The sequence below is a fragment of the Canis lupus genome, chromosome 6, assembly GCF_003254725.2.
Source record: "Canis lupus dingo isolate Sandy chromosome 6, ASM325472v2, whole genome shotgun sequence".
In the NCBI taxonomy this organism is placed as follows: domain Eukaryota; kingdom Metazoa; phylum Chordata; class Mammalia; order Carnivora; family Canidae; genus Canis; species Canis lupus.
Window position 1 is genome coordinate 17,889,994 of NC_064248.1, and position 17,907 is coordinate 17,907,900.

The window sequence follows — 17,907 nt, forward strand, 5'->3', positions numbered from 1 at the left end:
GCTTTGACTTCAAACATTTTCAGAAGGTTCACCTCACACATAGGCTCCTGGCAGCTCTAAGCCTACATCTTAGCAGCAGCCTCAACAGCAAGAATGCCAGCAAAGTCCTAAAGTGACTTCATTGGCTCAGTCTGAAGCCAGAGGCCTGGGGTACTTGGATTGGTCAGGTCTACAACCTGTACCCACCCCTTTAAGGCGAAAGAATTGGCCCAGGGACTAAGTGGCTGTTTCCAGAAGGGGAGAGAAAGAAGACGTAAACACCAGCTGTCCCCAAGTTATTTCATTGTTTTTCACATTTTTCTTAAGGCCAGTTATTCACACCCTCCTCCCAGCTAGGCATCAGGTTATAACACAGCTTAAAAGGATGATGATGAACCCTGCTGGTCAGGGTGAAAGGAAGTGGGTAGGAGCCACACTCTTCTCTGATAGAACCTAGTGGCAGACTGGATGGCAGGGGCTGGAGGCTGGGTCTTCATTTGGAAAACCTGGGGGAAATGGAGCCAGACTGGGTGGGGACACTGGCTACCTTCTTCACCTTCCTGGCTCAAAGTACAGGGAGTGAGAATGGAGACGAGGTTTTTGTTGTTTGGGTTTTTAAGTAATCTACACCTCAAACTCACAACCCCTAGATCAACAGCCACATGCTCCTCCATCTGAGCCAGCCAGGCGCCCCAAGTGGGGACCAGTTTTGGCGAAGTGATTAAAACAACTCCTTTATTGAGGCTTAAAAAATAAACTCCTGCAAACAACTTAAACTAATGAGAATTAGGATCCCAATAACTTGTGTCCGTGGGGGCTGCAAAGTCTTTGAAGAAAGCTGTTACTGCTTTGCAGGCAAAGATTGGAATGGGGGCAGGGGGGTGCAAGTGCCATATCTGCCTTCTACAAGTGGAAAGCCTCTTGGAACGGGAGGAGTTCAGTTACTCTCTCCATCACTGCTGATGATGCCACGCATATGTGACCAATCCGGGGGTGGGACACGGGGCTGCTCATCATCTGAGCCCAAAGTCCGGCGGTATAGCTCCCCTGGGGGGTCAGCTTCTCCTGACGGGTTCCAAGCTGTACGTCTGCGTGGCCGGCCTGGGTTGGAGGGCAGGAAAAGCGGGAGATCAGTTGTCTGAGAAAATCTAAGCCCCATCTCTTGGGGAGTGGGAGGAAATCCTCACCTGAACCGCTGATGATGTTGGTAATGTCCAAGGAGGCCACCTCAGCTGCCTCCTCCCGCCGCTCTTTCAGGGCCCGGCACTTCTCTAAGGAAGGGTTACCTGGGGCAAAAGACATTGGTGATCCTCTTTTCCCCAGCAGCCCAGGCCCTCTCCTGCAGCCCCCAGGGCACACCTGGCCTCACCCTTCATGCCCAGGGCTTCCAGCTCTGCCCGGAGGACACTGACACGCTCCTTGTGTGAGCGGCAGGGGCCCAACAACTTCTTGTAGTTGCGATAGGCACCACAGGCCCGAATGTAGCGCTTTAGCCTCGTCACAGCTGGGTGGTCCTCACCACGGCGACCAGAGCCAGCCTGGCAAGGAGAGATGGCAGCTGCAGGCCAAACCTTCAGGGTCTGAGTCAGGGTCTCCCTCTTCCCTGAAGGTGGCCTCCCACACTATCTTTACCCTCACCTTCCTGCCTTTGGGTTCCGGACTGCCATCTGTGGAAGAGGAGGAGCTTCGGGTCCTGCCCTTTCTGGAGCTCTTCTTGGAAGACTGATTCTCCATCTCCCGCTTAGGGCTATCCCCTGCCTCACTGTCACTCACCTCCCTCTCCGAGTCACTCGCCTCACCGATACTGCCCACTTCTACTGTCTTTCCAGGGCCTTCAGTAGTTGGTTTCACCTTTCTCCAGCTGTCTTCCTCATCCTCGCTGCTTCCACTCTGCCTTTTCCCACCCTTCCGTGGGGTCCTATCCTTTCTCTTTCTCTGCACTAGGGACTCTTCATCTCCCCCGCTGTTATCTCCACTACTTGTCTCTGCTTTTTCCTTTTCTTCCTCTCTGTCCCTTGAGTCTCCCAGCAGTCTTGCTGCCCTGCTTTTCTGCTTACAGCTCCTCTCCTCCCACGCTGACTTATTCCCTCCATTGCTCCCGGCTCCAGCTTTCCAATGCTCCTCTTCCTCTCTGTTGTCTTTCTTCTTGGCTAGGGTGTCCTCCTCCTCGCTATCCTTTTCACTTTCCTGGTGGCTTTTAGTACCTTTCTTTCCCTCTGCCTTTCTTGTCCTCTGGGTAGGTTCCTTCTCACTGTCCTCACTCTCCTCCCTTGCCTGCTTCCTACTGGCTGAAGTTTTGCTTGGTGCCTGCTTATTCTTTGTCACTGGTTTCTTCCTAATCCTGCCTTTAGATTCCTCCTCCTCCTCTTCCTCGCTCTGTTCCTTGGAGACCTTACTTGTTCTGGCAGAGCCCTCTTCCTCCTCACTGCTCTCCTTCTCCACCTCTAATCCAGTCTTTGCAGTCAGGCCCCTCTGCTGTTCTTCTTTATCACTACTCTCCTCAACTGCTTTCTTTGAAGCTGGCTTTGGACTCTCCTCAGTTGGACTGACTTCTGCTGCCACCATCTCATTCTCTGCTGTGGGGCCAAAGCAGTCTGGACTGGAGGCTGCAGAACTGGGCTCTGGAATGTGGAAAGAGAAGAAGGTTGGGATGGGTTCCTCCTGTCCCTTCTCCCTCCACTTGGGATTGGTTGCCTCTGACAGATGGAGAGGGGCAACAGGAAACAGCTACCAATCAATCAAACCCCTGTGACCGATTCCTGACTCACTGGCCTCCTGCCGATCTCTAATGCCTTGGTATAATACATACACGGTAAATGCTTTTTGAATGAACCAATTATGCAGAAGGCACTAACCTGACTCCGAATTGAAACGGAACCTTTTCCTCTGGGGGCCACTGCTCGTGGTGGGAGGTCTCTTTGCCTTCTTGGCAAGATCTACCTTCTCTTCCCTGGCACCTGCTTCATCCACCTGTGCATGCGCGAGAGGGCAAAACGTGTATCAAAGTGTCGTTCCCTAGCCCCTCCCAGATCCCCTCCTCCTCGGCAACAAACCCCGCCTCCCGTGGCCCAGACTCCGTGCACACCTGCACCTTCAGCAGCTCCTTTTCCACTAGCCGCTTCAACGCCTGCTTCTCGTCGGGTTCCAGGTGGTCGCGGCCCGCGTGAGCCAAGAACCTCCGCCGCACGATGGAGTGCGTGAGCGTGCTGCGGAGACAGGTGTCAAAACGGAGTCCCCGTCCCGCCCCTGCCCTTTCCAACCCCAACTCTAGCCTCTAGTGCACCTGAGGTCCGGGCGGCCTCGGAAAAAGCTACAGATGAACTCCTGCATCTCGTTCTCCCGCGCCATTTTGCTCCACCTGGAATTGGTGGCTCCCGCCTTTTTTTCTTCTCGGCCTCCGTCACCGCGTTTGACAGGAGCTTGCGCACTCCTACGGTCGTGGCGCCGTGAGGAGAGGGACCGTTGGGGGGTCGGTGGCTGGTCGCTTGGACCGAGAACCTTGCCAGACAAAACTTGCTTGCCCCAGGTAATTGGAGAGTCTCGCGGCTCCTTCCTTTTCTTAGAATCAATCGTTTTTTAAAGTTCTCATTAGAAACCGACTTGTCGCCTGTAGCCTTTGGGTGTAACGTAATCAACCCGCGACACTGCTTCCGTCCGTGGTCACTGTTACTAAGTTAGGCCGCTGCGATTTCGAAAGACAGATGAAAAAGGATATCCTCGCCTGAAGACTAGGAGTCCCTGGGGGAAAGTCTTGTGGCTTGCGATTTGCTAAGCACAACCAGAATCGGCAAAGGTGCCTCCGGCGTCCGCCATCTTTATGACATCATCGCGTCGATGCGACACCATCTTCAGCGCAGCCCCTGGAAGCAACGTTCTTTTTCCGGTGTTCCTAGCAGGGCAGCCCCTGTGGTTAAGATCCTTGGGCGCGGGGTACGCCGGGAGTTGTAGTCCCGGCGGACACAGCCTTACGGAGTCTCCGGAAGTGGAGGCGTGAGAGGCCGGGCTGTGCAGGCTCCGGGTAGCGGGACGCCCGACTCCTGCGGGGCACTGCTCCCGGAGCAGGTCATGAACGGGCCGGCGGACGGCGAAGTGGACTACAAGAAAAAATACCGGAACCTGAAGCGGAAGCTCAAGTTCCTCATCTACGTGAGTGCTGGGGTGGGAGGTTGTGGGGGTTGAGGCCTGGCGCTTGTAGAACCTCAGTTTACCCACGTGTAAAGGGAGCGGAGTGAGCTGTCGCCGGGTTCCCGGCCCCTTTACGGATGGCTGTTGGCTCAGCGTCCACCTTGCCTGTGACACAGGAACACGAGTGCTTCCAGGAGGAGCTGAGGAAGGCGCAGAGGAAGTTGCTGAAGGTGTCCCGGGATAAGAGGTGGGACACGGTGGGGGTGGGGGTGGGGAGGCGGGAGGGCTGCATTCCTGCGGGTGTTGTGGCTCCTGTGGATCTGCATTCGGATCCCATCCTTGGAAGTGGGCCACGAATGCATGGCGCCTGGCTCGGGGCTGATATGGGGATCCAGCGGGCCAGCTAGAAGGGACAGGGTACAGGAGAACATTGCTGAGATGGGAATAAACACTCTTGTTCTCCCTGCCTCTTACCCTAGTTTCCTCCTAGACCGACTTCTGCAGTACGAGAACGTGGATGAAGATTCCTCTGGTGAGCAAGGTCATGAAAAATTGGTGGAGGATGTGGCTCCTAGCAGTTCAGCAAGCTTCCTGGGCCCTTCCTTATAGGCTTCGGAGGCTCATAACATCTCCAGTGGTTCTTAAATCTATTGCTTGTTCTTCACCTCTACCATTCTTTCCCTCAAGCATTTATTGCTTTGCACAGAGGATACAGTGGAATATTCATTCTGGCTGGGAGTAACAGGAAAGCAGAGAAACTAGGAGTTTAGATTTGAAAGGAAAATCAGGGTTGTATGGTAGTGATTGGAGTAGAACAGGAGTTGATAAACTTTTTCTGTAAATGGCCAGGTAAAAAATATTTCAGGCTTTGCAGAACTGTTGCAACTGCCCAGTTCTGCTGTCGTAGTGCAAAAGTAGCCACAGGTGATACGTTAAGTAAACAAGCATGGATGTGTTTCAATAAAACTTTATTTATGGATACTGAAATGTGAATTTCCTGAAATTTTCACATGTCATATGTAGTATTTTTTCTTTGAGTCTACCCCCACCCCAAACCCTTTAAAAACGTAAAACCCATTCTTAGTTTGCAGACCATGCAAAAGCAGATAAAGGCAGCATCAATAGAGTGCTCAAGAAAAGCCTTTCTCAGGAAGTAGTGTTTGAGCTGGGATCTAAATAAGAAGCAGAAACCAGTCTTGTGAAGATACAAGTGAAAGATTACTAGGCAGGGGGAATGACAGAGGCAAATGCCCTGAGGTAAAAATGGGTCAGGTTGCCTGAAGGGCAGAAGGGCTGAAGCATGTAAAGCATGTTTCCAAACTGTGTTTTGAGCCCTGCTTATTATGTCAGACCAAGTCCCCGAATACATACATACTTACAAGACAATTTAATGAAACAATGTTAAGTCATACATAATTAGTTCTGATGGTTTTTAGACCGCTTTTTCCTTTTTTTTTAAATTTATAATATTGGTTGCAAACCAGTACATTGACTTCATGCCCCACCAATGGATCAAGACCCACAGTTTGAAAAAGTGCTAAGATAGACTTTGGTGGTCCTGTTCCAGCGTGGGTTCCTTATAACCCATGGCGCATACAAATCTCTCTCTGTGGTGCCTTTAAACACTGATGTGGAGTCAGGGTCAGCAGCCAGCAGCCAGCCAGGATACCTGTTTTTGTAAATAATGTTTTATTGGAACACACAATGGCCATTAGTCTATGTACGATAGGATTGGTAGATGATGGATGAAGTCAGAGAAATAGGCAGGAGCCAGCTTATGTAGGTTGAGACAAATCATTTGGCTCATACTCTTGTTTTTCATTGCCTGCCTATTCCTTCCCTGAGGTCTTCCAGGTATCTTCCTGCTGGAGGGGGTCTTTAGGACAGGAGCCATGAGAAAAACAGCATGTTCATGATCAGAGTGGGATAAATCTGAAGAGTGAGAGAGAGCCAGGGACGGAAGCCACCACTTGTATCCTGGAAAAGCCCACAGTCTGGTCAGGGAGACACCCACACATGACACATCTTAGCGCAGTGTGAGGAGAGCCCTGACAAGTGAGAGTTGAGTTTTAGGGAAAGCTAGCAAGTAACTGAGCCTGAGGGATTATGGAAGACTTCTCAGAATCGTGGTGGTTAATTTGCTTCTTAAAGGATCTGAGCAGAGAAATGGGGTGGCATTTACCCCAGGTACTAGTTATTTGTTAAATGAACAATGGGCCTTCTTGGTAGAAATGCATAACTGGGAGTTCACTGTCTTTTTAGAGGAAATAGTTGGGCATGATGTGAAGGAAGAGTACAGTTTGGTTGGAAGACCAGAAAGGTAGGTTGAGGCCAGATTAAGAAGCACTCCACATACTTGCAGGCTGTAGAGGATGTCACCAGGAAGGCTGTGATTAGCTTTACATTTAGATCATTCTGGAGTTGGAGTAGACCGTGGATGGCAGGAGAAGTGAGATTGCTGAGCTGGTGATTTTGATGTGGTGATGACCTGACCTGGTGGTAGTTGGAACGAGGATAAAGATAGGAGAGAGATGAAGGTAGATGAACAGGACTCGGGATGTGGGAAGTGCAACAGAGGCAGTAGCTGAAGGTTGCTTAGGAGACGGTCAAGGAGTCAGAGATGTGGGTTTAAGTCCCAGCTCCTCACCTTACTCTCTGGGCCTCAATGAACTCATCAGGAAAGAGAACGTGATGCCCTCACCTTCCTCCTTGGCTAGTTATGAACACAGGAGCGGTGGTGAACCAGAGCACTCCTGCAGAGCCTGGCACAAAGTTAAGTGCTTGACAGACATGTTACGATGGAGGAGTCCAGGCAGGAAGTCAGTTGAAAAGGATGTTTTATGAAGCTGGTGAAGCTGTGAGCCTCCCCCAGAATAGCACATATGTGCCAACTAGGGAGTCAGAGTCCCCGGGGCCCTTCTGTAGAGTTGAGACTCTACTTCTCTGAGGTAAGGTAGAGCCCCCCACCCTCCCTCTGACCAGCCCTCCCGTCTCACAGACTCAGATGCCACTGCATCTTCAGATAACAGCGAGACAGAGGGAACACCCAAGCTGTCGGACACGCCAGCCCCCAAGAGGTGAGAAGAAGCCGACCTTCTTCTCTAGGGGTGGAGTGGGAGTGGACACCCGGGCGTCTGGCTGCCTCTGACCGTCCCCCTCTCCTATCCTTTCTCCAGGAAGAGAAGCCCTCCGCTGGGGGGTGCCCCCTCCCCCTCCAGTCTCTCCCTGCCTCCTTCAACGGGGTTTCCCCTTCAGGCCTCCACGGCCCCCTCCCCGTACCTGAGCTCGGTGAGTTGCGGTCATGGGTGGGAAGTGGTAACTGAGCCACCTGGGAGTAAGGTGGGCATTGTTGGCCAGATGGGCCTCAGGGGAAGGCCAGCCCAACTCTGGGGACATCTGTCTGGGTGTGGCCAGCAAGCCTCCATTGGAGGGGTGTGAGGTCGGGGCTGCCCACTTCTCTCTGGCTTAGGAATGGGGGACAGGCGCGGCTGAGGAGAGCAGAGCTCAGGACACAGTCCTGCTGCTGTCCCTTCCCCTTCTGTTCTCGGGAGCCACACTCATCACCACCTCTTGTTTTTCCATTCCTCCTCCTGTGCGTTTCTTCCCTCTCCCCCACCCCATCTACTCCATTTCCCATCTCCATCCCCCCACTCCTGCCTGCAGCTGGCTTCCCCCCCCTACCCCCCATTCCCTTCTGACTACCTGGCCCTGCAGCTGCCCGAGCCCAGCCCCCTGAGGCCCAAGCGGGAGAAACGGCCCCGCCTGCCCCGGAAACTCAAGGTACCCTGATTGGGGGATGTTAGGGAGGGGCCAGAACGGCAGGAGGACAGCCATGCAAGGGAGGCTCAAGACAGGGGCTGGGGCCTGTCCAGGAAATTCTAAGGATTGATTTGGGGCTGCTGGGGGCCCAGCCTAGGGCTAGGCACTGAGGGGTGGATCAGAGAAGTCCTAGTCCACAGGCTTGATGTGGAGAAAAATGAGGGACAGGACCAACCTTGCTTGGGACGCTCAGAGTGGGGGCCACGCTCCTTGTTCCCAGGTATCCTGTGATGCCAGGCAGCCTTAGAACGGGTGGAGCTATGGGACGTGGACTCCTGTCAAGGCTGCACTAGTTAAAAACCACATGACCTTGAGCAGGTCTCTCTGACCCGCCAGGTCCAGTTCTGCATCTGTAAATGAGCAATCAAACCATGTGTAACAAGTGTTTCTTTAGCACCTACTATGTACCAGGCACTGTTCTAGGAGATGCAGAGAGATGCAATAGTGAACAAAACACAAAAATCCCCACCTTCACAGAGCTCCCATTCTAGCAAGAGAGTGGAAAATACACAAGATAAGTAGGTGTCAATGCCTAGAAATGGGGCCAGTTAGAGAGATGGGAAGCTCCAGAGCAGATGGGGGCTGGTACTTATGGGTGGATCTAGGATCTAGGATGTTATTTGGTCAGAGGCTTAAAAGAAATGAGAACCAACTACGTGGCTCTCTGAGCAAGTGTTTCGGGGAGAACAAGCAATGCAAAGGCCCTGAGGAAGGTGTGTGTTTGCCTTGTTCAAGGACCAGGAAGGAGGCCAGCGTGGCTGGAGGGAAGGGAGGGGTGGGTGGTGGGGTGAACAGATCAGAGAAATAACCAAGGGACAAGATCATGAAGAGCCTCCCCAGTGTTGTAAAGGCTGCTTGTACCCTGAAAGAAACAGGGAGCCATTGCAAAAGGTTGGGCAGAGGGGAGTCGACTCAGATTTATGGGATTCCCTGCTGTGTGAATAGACTGAGGAGGGCTGGGTCAGGATGGAAGTGGGGAGGCCTCTGAGGAAGGTCCTGCAGTGAAGCAACTAGAACTGCTGAAAAGTAGCTGGCAGATCAGTTTCGAAGATGGGAGCAGTGGGAAGACCAGCAAAGCCAGGGTTTGGGGGCCAAGCAACTGAAAAAGTGTATTAGCCTTTCTCTGAGACAGGGAGGTCTGGGAGGAGCAGCTCTGCAAGGGAAGACGGAGTTTGGACATACTGAGATGCTGTCTGGAAATGCCAGTGAGACAACAGGAGAACGTGAGCCTGGGGCTCGTGGGGTGCACGTTTTGAAATCCTCAGCATGGAGGCGGGTGTGATTGTTGGGGGAGATCGTACATGGAGAAGGAATGAGCCCCAGGAGCAATGAGGACACAGAAAGCACATTGCCCTTCCAACTCTGAGTCAAAGTGGAATTGGGACTAGACAAGACAGCTTTCAAATTGGGTAGATTATAAACACAAGGCACTGGAGCCAAAAGCAAAGTAGGAGGTCACGTTTGTGGTAGTTAGGAGTGTGGGTTCTGGAGCTCAGATCCCAGCTCCCCCTCTTACTCTATATGTGACCTTGGCCCTTGAGCGTGAAAAGTGGGTAGATAATGGGTGATAATGCTAGGCCTGCGCTCTCCTTGGCAGGAGTTTTGCTTTTGGCCTGTAGAGCAGGATGGTATAGAAGGCAAGGGTCAGTGAAACCTGAGCAGATGGGTAGAGGTGTAGCATGAGTGAGGTTTTCTGAGTTGCAGGGTCCTGACATAGAGGTGATGGGGAGCTGAGAAGTGACCATAGAGGAGAGAGAAGATTGGTTGAGAGAGGGCCCCGGATCAGCTGCTATGGTGGAGGGGGTAAATCTAAGAAGGCCTCAAAGAAGAGGTAACATTTGAGGCCAGGAGAAGTGAGATTTGGAAATTGCAGGCTGAGCAAGAGTGGAAGGAACACAAGGATGTCACAGAAGTATTGTTGAGGCTGATGCAGGAGTGAGAAAGGAGGACATCAGAAAAAAACGTCAGGTGAGGTGGGATCACAGAAGGCCTGGGTGCCTGGAGCCAGGATGTCCTGTATAGGGGTAGGAGTAACTGAAATTTCCGGATTAGTCTGAGGAGACAAGGGACAGCCGTGAAGATGGGAACAGGTCAGGTAAGAGCCTGGGCCCCAGTCAGACAGAGTGGGTTTGAGTCCTGGCTCTTCCACGAGCTCCCCATGTGACCTTGGGCAAGTCATTTCACCCTCTGAGCCCTGGCTTGCTTTTTCGTTCAGGGCGGGGGGTGGGGCTCACTGTAGGATAACATGAGTCAAGAGAGAGGAAACACATAGCCCAGTGCCTGGTCCCTAGTAAGCTGTGTATAAACAGGAGCTGCTCTCAGTCCCAGAGGCCACTGAGGAAGACTGTGCAGAGGTGGGACGTAGGGACTAGGATGGGATGGAAAGGTGGCAGCCAGAGGAGGGGGAGGCTGTCCTCACGATGCTGGGCCTCCTGTCTGTCACCAGTCCTGGGCAACTCCTGTACCCTGAACCCTTGACCAGGAGAGACAAGCCCACTCTGACACCCCCTCCCAGGACAACAGCAGGCCTGGGAGCTCCTGAAGAGGCAGAAATCAGCCATGAGGGCCGATGGAGTGAAAGCAATCCCAGGGCCACTGTAAAGGCACACAAGCGCTCCTGCCACCCCCACCTGGGGCCAAATGGGACACTGCTCCGGGGGGGCCGGGGAGGGCACCCGTGGGCCTGTGCCTAGAAAGTCTCCATTTGCAAGTCTCAGGTTCCACCTCTGACCACCCCCACCCCCCCTCAGGGCAGTCAGAATGGTCAGAGATCAGGAATGGACATCACCCAGCACATAGCAGGTGCTCACAGTTGTGCCCACAGAGCTCTCTGTGGGGAGAACTCCTGGCAGGGGGCGGGGGCCAGATGCTTGGGCAGGACAGAGGACACTCCCCAGCCTCAGAGGACACAGCAGGACATTTGGTAAATAGAAAAGGACACTTGAGATGGAGGGACTGGCCTATTCTCAGGCACTCCTTACCGCCTGTCCCTTGAGTAGAGGAATGACGTGCTCAGGTTTGTGTTTTAGAGAGCTCACTCTGGCTGCAGTGTGGAGGAGGAACTGGCTCTGGGAGAGGCTGAAGGCAGGGAGTCCAGTTAGGAGGCTGGTACCGTGGTAGCCCAGGTGAGCTGAGAGGAGGGCCTGGCCCAGGCCAGTGGCTGCGGGGATCCCAAAGAGGGGCCCGTCCAAGGTTTAAGAGGTAGTAGCCTCACACGGCGGGGGGCGAAGACCTAGGACCCCCTCCACCTAACCAGTGAGTCCCAAAGTAGGAGGGAGATGAGGCCAGTGCTGCCAAATGGGGTCTGAGGTGCCCAGGGGCGGGCCGGCAGGCGCTGCAGGCTGCCTCTGACTGGCTCTAAGTGCTATCACAGGGGCAGCCAAGGTGCATCCCTGGAGAGGGCAGGGCCTGGCCTTCTCCTGGTTCCCGTAAGACTCCCACCACCACCACCACCACCACCACCACCACCACCCTCATCACTGCCTCCATCACTACCCCTCACCTGCAGGCACTTGCTGGGTTGAGACTCCAGGGGCTAAGGTGAGGCAGGCCCCCCCAATTCCAGCACTGGCTGGCTCAGCTGTGTCCACTCCCCCGGCATGAGCCTTTGCCCCCTCCTTGCCCCCAGAACTGCCTGCAGAGGCCCCACCAGCCTTCTGGAGGTCCAGTGCCTCCCTGACAAGCCCTCCCTGTGTTTCTTCCCCCTGCTGCAGATGGCGGTGGGACCCCCCGACTGCCCTGTGGGAGGGCCGCTGACCTTCCCGGGCCGGGGTTCCGGGGCTGGGGTGGGGGCAGCCCTGGCCCCACTGCCTCCACCCAAGATGCCCCCGCCAACCATCCTGAGCGCCGTCCCTCGGCAGATGTTCAGCGACGCGGGCAGCGGGGACGATGCCCTGGATGGGGACGATGACCTGGTGATCGACATCCCGGAGTGACCCGCCCCCCTGTGGCTGAGCCCCTGCCCCTCGCCCGATGCCAGCACACACAAGCCCCCCAGCTTCCGCAGAGACGTTTATTGACGCCCAGTTGCCATGCCGCGGCCACTGACACAATCAGAAAAGGCGTAAACATGCACGAATGTCCCCTGGAAGGTGGGTCCCCACTGGGGAGGGGGGCCCTCCCATCTGGGCCCCATCCAGGGGACAGTTAGTTAAATGAGTGGCCAGGAGCATCTGCCGCCTCTCAGAGAGGCGGAGACCGCATAGTGGTCCCCCCATTCAAAAGGGCAGCTGTACAGGGCTAGGTTGGTTGGTTTTTAACGAAGATTCTGTATTAAAGGAGTGGCTCTTTTTTTTGTTTTTGTTTTTTTTGTCCTTCTCTCTTTTGGAAACATTCTCCTCCTCCGAACCCCTCCTAATCCGACCTCCTCCCTGTGGGCTGAGGGGGACGGGGCAGCCTGGAGAGGCAGGAGAGGAGCCAGCAGCCCCCTGCGGGCGTGCACAGGATGGGTGTTTGCATATTTGCATGGTAGCAGTCAGGCAGGAGGAAGTTTGCATATGTGAATATAGATCTCCACGGTCCCTCACGAGAAGACAGACCCACGGTTACGCGGACTCTCACAAAATAAGACAGGTAGTGGGGGCGGGGCATCTACCCCGTGTAAACGTGCAACACACTCGTGCGAAGGTTGGGTACTGGACCCGGCCCGAGGGGCCTGTGCAGGGCAGGTGCGGTCCCACTCAGGCTGAGGGCAGGGCCCCAGCCGCTGGGGGCAGCTCGCTGGTCAGGGTGTGCCAGCGTTCCAGGGCTGCGTCCGGCTGCTGCAGACAGTCGCTCCAGTGCTTCCGGGCCTCGCCCCGGGCCCCAGGCCCCAGGGACACGCCACCTGGGAAGGAGGAAGGGGTGGGCAAAATCGGGGCCCATCTCACTGCCAATATGCCCACCCCTCCAACCCCCTCCAACAACACCACCCACCCCCCATCCATCAGCACCACCCAGCAGGCAGGCTCCTCCCTCACCGATGAAGTCATTGGATTTTCCAATGTCATAGTCCCAGACTGTGACTTCCAGAGTCTTGGTGGCCAGAACAGAGAGCTCCATCTCATAGAAGAAGTCCTGAGGTGGAACAGCCATAGCTTCCATGAGGCCCTGCCCCCAGCACCCCTCAATTTCTGGGCCCTGCCTTGCTTACCTCATTAAATTCCGGATTGAGAGTCTTCTTCTTCACACACGTTTTGTGCTTGGATTTCTTATCCACATCAGGCCTCAAGTACCTGCGGGGGGGCGGGGTAGTGGAGTGGGGCAGTTAGGGACAGATCAGGCCCCAGAGGAAGATGGTGCAGAGGTCAGGCTGGGGGGAGGGGGAGGAAAGAGGGAGGATGGGCTCACGTCTTGACGTAGGGGTCGGAGTAGCCATTGACGTCCATGGCAGCCAGGTGGGCACAGCGCACAATGCCCACCAGCAGCCCCCGGCGCCGAGAGCTGTAGCTGAGACTCAGTAGGATGCGCCCACGCTCTTCCAGCAGCCCAGGGCCCTGCTCGGCTTGCTCCAGCTGTAGGGCAGACTTAGGGGTCAGCCTGCATCCTTGCCACCTCCCACCCAGATGTGGTCCCTCTGAGGTACCTCACCTCCTTCAGGTAACAGGAGATGCCCCTCAGGGCCGCTGACATGGAGGATGGTGAAGCCAACTGAGGAGGTGAAGAGAAGATTCTGGAAACCTGGTCTCCCTGGGGCTGCCCCCCCACCCCACCTGCAGCACCCCACCGGCCTCACACAGACCGGGACCTGGCGCTCAAGGCAAATGTTAAAATGTTTCTTCTGTGAAGGCTTGAGGCGGCGGAGGGGTACTCGGATCTCCCCGATGAATTCATTGTGGCTCAGCTTATCCTCATCACAGACGGAGATCCTGGCGGGGAATTATAGGGTCAGGGCCCCCTGGCATGCCTGAGCCTGCTCCCCTGTGGGAGAAAGGTCCTCCAACTGAACTCAGCACCTGAAGCCTATCCTAGCTCTGCCCCAAACACTCTACGCCTCACCTGTCTCACGGGCTGTGTGGTGGGCACCGGGCCTGGAGCTGAGGAGGAGTGAGAAGGACGCTGTGATTTGCCCTGTTCCCCTGGCCCTCCCTCTCCAGCTGTCCAGGCCATCCCGGGTCCGTCAGGACCTGCACTGCTCCTTCAGGAGGCCCTCACAAAGCCCGAGCACCAGCACCCTCTGGAGCCTCCATTCAGAGCCTGGGGATTGGAGCCAACTGAACAACGTGCCCAGAGCACACGTTGGTGGGTGTGGGTCAGATTGTGTGAGCAAGGGCTAGAAGCACCTTGAGGAGCCTTGGCCAGTCACACTAGGACCCCACACCTCTGGGACTCCTGGCCTTGTCTGCATGCAGCAGGGAACCAGTCTGGGAGAGACCCAGGAGCCCAGCGAGTAAGAAATGATTTTTAGTTCTCTTCATCCCTTCTTGCAGCTCCTGGTGCTTCCGTTGTGACACTCAAGCTATGTCACAGGGGAGAATTTATCTTCCACTTCTGGCACCTACTAGCTTCCTGTGTGACCTTGGCCAAGTCATCTCCCTATGCCTCAATTCCCATCCATAAAATGGAGATAGGAGTACCCACCTCCATCAACTGCCAGGATCAAGAGAAATAGATGTAAAGAGGCAGAGCCCAGCGCTGGGCACCCGTGAGTGCTCAGCTACTCAGGCCTAATGCTCTCACATCAGAAAGGTGGGCCAGACTTTCTGCCTCACTACCAGCAGGGTGACCTCCAAAACAACCCTGACCATGCCCCTGTCCCCATGCGAGCCCTCCCCCACTTTCCCCATTGCCAAGAATACAGATAAAGCCCTGGGTTATGGTCCCCTTCACTCCAGTCTCTGGTCTCCAGTCGGGGACTACAGCCCCCACAGCTCCACCTCCTGGGATGATGGAGCACGTTTCCTTCACTCCTTAGCACTGGATGTTAGGGGGGCACAGGCAACAGAAGGGGCAGACATGTCGGGGCTCTGAGGAGGGCTCTCAGAGACCAGGGAAAGCTTCCAAGAGGAGGCACAGCCTCAAGTATTGAATGAATGGTATTTAGGCTGGCCAAGAGAGGGGGGCACTTTCCGTGTAAGAAATATAACAGGCAAAGGTCAGGCTGATTGAACCTGGTCAGCCTGAAGAAGTCAGTCTGAAGAAGTCCGTCCTCTGCTGGAGCAGCAGTAGGAGGAAATGTTTGGGGGGCAGGAATGCCAGGGAAACATTTTGGCTTCCTGCCAAAGGGGATGGGGAGCCAGTGATTATTCTTGAGCATCTGAGAAGGGCTTAATGGGAAGCAGATCAACCAACCAAAGAAGGTGCCAAAAAGAGCTCTCAGAGGAGGTACTGACTGGAATCCTCAGGAACAGGGAGAATGGAGCCCTCACCTGAGCACCTTGTGGGTGATATCATCATCCGTGATCCCACTGTATGTCAGGTCCTCATTCCAGACAGGATTCAGTGTGTTCCTCTGAGTCTTAGTTTTTAGCTTATTGGCCTGAGGTGTGGGGACGAAGATTCTCAATATATGTCCCCCAGACATACAGAGCCTGAGGGCAGGGGAAGGGTGGGGACAGACCCACCAGCTGGGTCAAAGGCTATTACCTTGCAGGCTCCAGGCAGCAGGTGCAGCTTGACGTAGGGGTCAGCAAGGCCATTGAAATCCATGGGCTTGAGGCCCTGCAGAGGACAGAAGGAAAGAGGGCTGCAAGCTCCCAGCCCTGCTGCCTGCCTCCCTCCCTCCCTCTGCAGAGTGGATCCTTGGGGTGTGGAGAGTCAAGAAGAGGGGTGCTGGGGGACAAGGGTCGGGGGAAGGAGGACAGGTCCAAACCGGACACCTGGAACCCGCCCCCAGGGTGGGAGGCACACAGGGCCAGAGCTGGGGAGGCAGGGAGTGCCCACCTTGGCCCTGAGAATACTACAGTGCAGAGTGCAGGAGGCCTGGTCGTAGAGAAGGTCGAACTCCAGCATGCCCAGGGCGGCTGGCAAAGAGGGAAGAGGTAGCGTGAGTCCTGAGTTGATGTGTAAGGCAGGCGTGTGAGAGACCACCGGGCAGGCGGGCTGTGGAGCCTGTGGTGCTGGCGGGTGAAGGTGTGTGCCTGTCGGCAGCGGCTGTCAGCCTGCGAGCCTGTGCGCGAGTGTCTGGGTCCCTGGCTGGGCCGCAACTGGGGCTGTGTGGGTGGCTGAGTGTCTCAGCAGAAATATTGAATATTGAGCCTTTCTGAAACTGTAATCTCCGCCCCGACTGCAGCTGAGGCGGCAGTGCCCGCCTCCCCCAACACGCGTCCCGCAGAGCCCCGGGCCCCAAAGCCCCCATTCAGCCCCCGGGGCCCTCCATCCAAGCCCCCAGACTCACTGGTATCATCCGAGTCGTAACTGTCCACCTCAGCTCCGTCCTCGGGTGTGGTGGCCCCAAGGAGGGCTGCAGGCGGGGCCAGGGCCAGGGGCGCCAGCCGAGCAGGGGCCTCCCTGAGATCTCTGCCCCCGCCTTCTGGTCCCAGTGCCCGGCGGGGGAAGTAGTCAGAGATCTGCCGGATGGGCCGGATGGGCCCGGGGCACACGTTGATGGCCATGTGCTCCTGGATGTTGATGGTCATGCGGTCGCCCCTGCGGCCCCTCATGCAGCACCCCTGGCTGCGAAAAGGATGAGAGGGAGGTCCCAGAGAGTGTGAGCCCCAGGTGGATTCTTCATACCTGCCGGCTGTTGGCAGACGGCCAGGCGGCCACCTCCCCAGCTGGTGGGGCCCTCCCGGGCTTCCCTGCCCAGGTGTCAAGGGAGAAGGTGGCCTGTACCAGCCCGCAGGCAGACAGGAAGCCTGGGCCCCCCAGACCCCTGTTTTGCTCCCCCCTCACCCCCGCCGGGCTGCCAGCCCACTCCCCCAGGCAGGTCCTAGCTCCACCTCAGCCGTGCCCACATACCTTTGGATGGTCCCGGTGTCATCTTTCCGGCTCCTGGCCCTCATCCCGGGATGCCCTCCGCCCCTGGGCTCCTGCCTCCCTCGGAAGCAGCCCCACAGGCACTGTCCATCCCTCTGCACCAGGCGCTTGTCTGGCCCAGGGGGCACGCACCCCTCTACGCTTTCCCTGCCCACTGTCCTTCATGCAGCCGCGGGATCTGCCCGCCTGCCTGACTGGCCCCCCCGCCCTGCAGCCCAACGCGGGGACCCCTGCCTCAGATGCCTCCTCCTGAGACCGGCAATTCAAGACGAGCCAGAAATTGCAGCCTCCAGGGAGCTAAACACCCCGTGGGCACACAGGCTAACACGCACGCTCGCCCTCACCCTCACGCCCCCGGCGGCCCAGCCCTCTGCACCTGTGTCTCTGCCTCCAACAGGTGCCCAAGCACTGGGGGGACGGCGGGGACGGGCTGGGCGGTGGCGGCCGGCGATTCCCGGGGCGGCCAGCGAGAAGAGCGCGGAGTCCGGCGGTGAGAGCCGAGAGGGAGGGAGGGTGAGCAGGAGAAAGTGCGGGGAGGAGGGGGTGAGCGAGGTGGAGGCGAGGATGCAGCCGGCGCAGGCGGCGGGGGGCGGGGAGGGGCGGCCGGAGGCTGGGGAGGGGGCGGGACTCTCCCGCCCGCGCCCGCCGGGCACACTTAGGGGCGCACGCGAGTGCGCACACACACACGCACACACACACGGGCACTCCCGCGCACACGCCTGCGCCCACGTGCGCACGCTCGCACACATGCACTAACCCACCCCGGAGAACTTCGCGTGCACACACTCGCGGACACACGGGCTCCCTGCGCCACCGAGAAGCAGCGGCGAGAACTGCCCGGTGTTCCCCAACTCCCCGGAGACCCCGGGCCCCCGCCCCTGCCCCTGCCCCTGCCCCGGCACCGAGCCCGCGGCGCCTCCCTCCCCTGCGGGCTCCTCGCTTCCCCCACCCCGGGCCTGCGGGACCCAGACCACCCGCCTGGTTGCCATGGCGACGCTGCGCCTCCTCCCTCCTCCCCGGCCCCCCCCGCGCCTCCTCACGCCCCTCCCCCACGGACAGCGCCCGGGGGAGGGAATAGGTTGTTGGGCC

At 56.8% G+C, this 17,907-nt stretch overlaps 3 protein-coding genes across 7 annotated transcripts; 1 reads left to right on the plus strand and 2 right to left on the minus strand.

The window, feature by feature from the left end:
* Positions 1 to 697: 697 nt before the first annotated feature.
* Positions 698 to 3,398, minus strand: HIRIP3 (HIRA interacting protein 3). The gene is made up of 7 exons (XM_025415793.3): positions 3,263 to 3,398; positions 3,065 to 3,185; positions 2,835 to 2,949; positions 1,618 to 2,600; positions 1,349 to 1,517; positions 1,167 to 1,265; positions 698 to 1,080 (listed from the first exon to the last, which is right to left on the minus strand). Exons 1-7 carry the CDS (start codon positions 3,325 to 3,327, stop codon positions 917 to 919), a joined length of 1,716 nt encoding a protein of 571 aa, XP_025271578.1. The 5' UTR covers positions 3,328 to 3,398; the 3' UTR covers positions 698 to 916.
* A 451-nt stretch (positions 3,399 to 3,849) lies between these two features.
* On the plus strand, positions 3,850 to 12,213 carry INO80E (INO80 complex subunit E). 4 transcript variants are annotated; one of them, XM_025415811.3, is made up of 8 exons: positions 3,850 to 4,125; positions 4,281 to 4,351; positions 4,584 to 4,636; positions 7,103 to 7,181; positions 7,281 to 7,392; positions 7,768 to 7,884; positions 10,953 to 11,048; positions 11,637 to 11,775. In XM_025415811.3, the coding sequence occupies exons 1-7, from the start codon at positions 4,045 to 4,047 to the stop codon at positions 11,022 to 11,024; spliced, it is 585 nt and encodes a 194-aa protein (XP_025271596.1). In that variant the 5' UTR covers positions 3,850 to 4,044; the 3' UTR covers positions 11,025 to 11,048; positions 11,637 to 11,775. The 4 variants fall into 4 exon arrangements, with proteins under 4 accessions (XP_025271596.1, XP_025271592.1, XP_025271593.1 ...); XM_025415807.3 differs by lacking the exon at positions 10,953 to 11,048 and having other exon boundaries at positions 11,637 to 12,213; XM_025415808.3 differs by lacking the exon at positions 10,953 to 11,048 and having other exon boundaries at positions 7,819 to 7,884; positions 11,637 to 12,213.
* A 33-nt stretch (positions 12,214 to 12,246) lies between these two features.
* DOC2A (double C2 domain alpha) lies at positions 12,247 to 17,411 on the minus strand. 2 transcript variants are annotated; one of them, XM_025415795.3, is made up of 11 exons: positions 17,195 to 17,411; positions 16,238 to 16,515; positions 15,784 to 15,863; positions 15,487 to 15,561; positions 15,270 to 15,379; positions 13,643 to 13,769; positions 13,492 to 13,551; positions 13,252 to 13,415; positions 13,055 to 13,136; positions 12,882 to 12,978; positions 12,247 to 12,748 (listed from the first exon to the last, which is right to left on the minus strand). In XM_025415795.3, the coding sequence occupies exons 2-11, from the start codon at positions 16,500 to 16,502 to the stop codon at positions 12,603 to 12,605; spliced, it is 1,206 nt and encodes a 401-aa protein (XP_025271580.1). In that variant the 5' UTR covers positions 16,503 to 16,515; positions 17,195 to 17,411; the 3' UTR covers positions 12,247 to 12,602. The 2 variants fall into 2 exon arrangements, with proteins under 2 accessions (XP_025271580.1, XP_025271579.1); XM_025415794.3 differs by lacking the exon at positions 17,195 to 17,411 and adding an exon at positions 16,801 to 17,139.
* Positions 17,412 to 17,907: the final 496 nt, after the last annotated feature.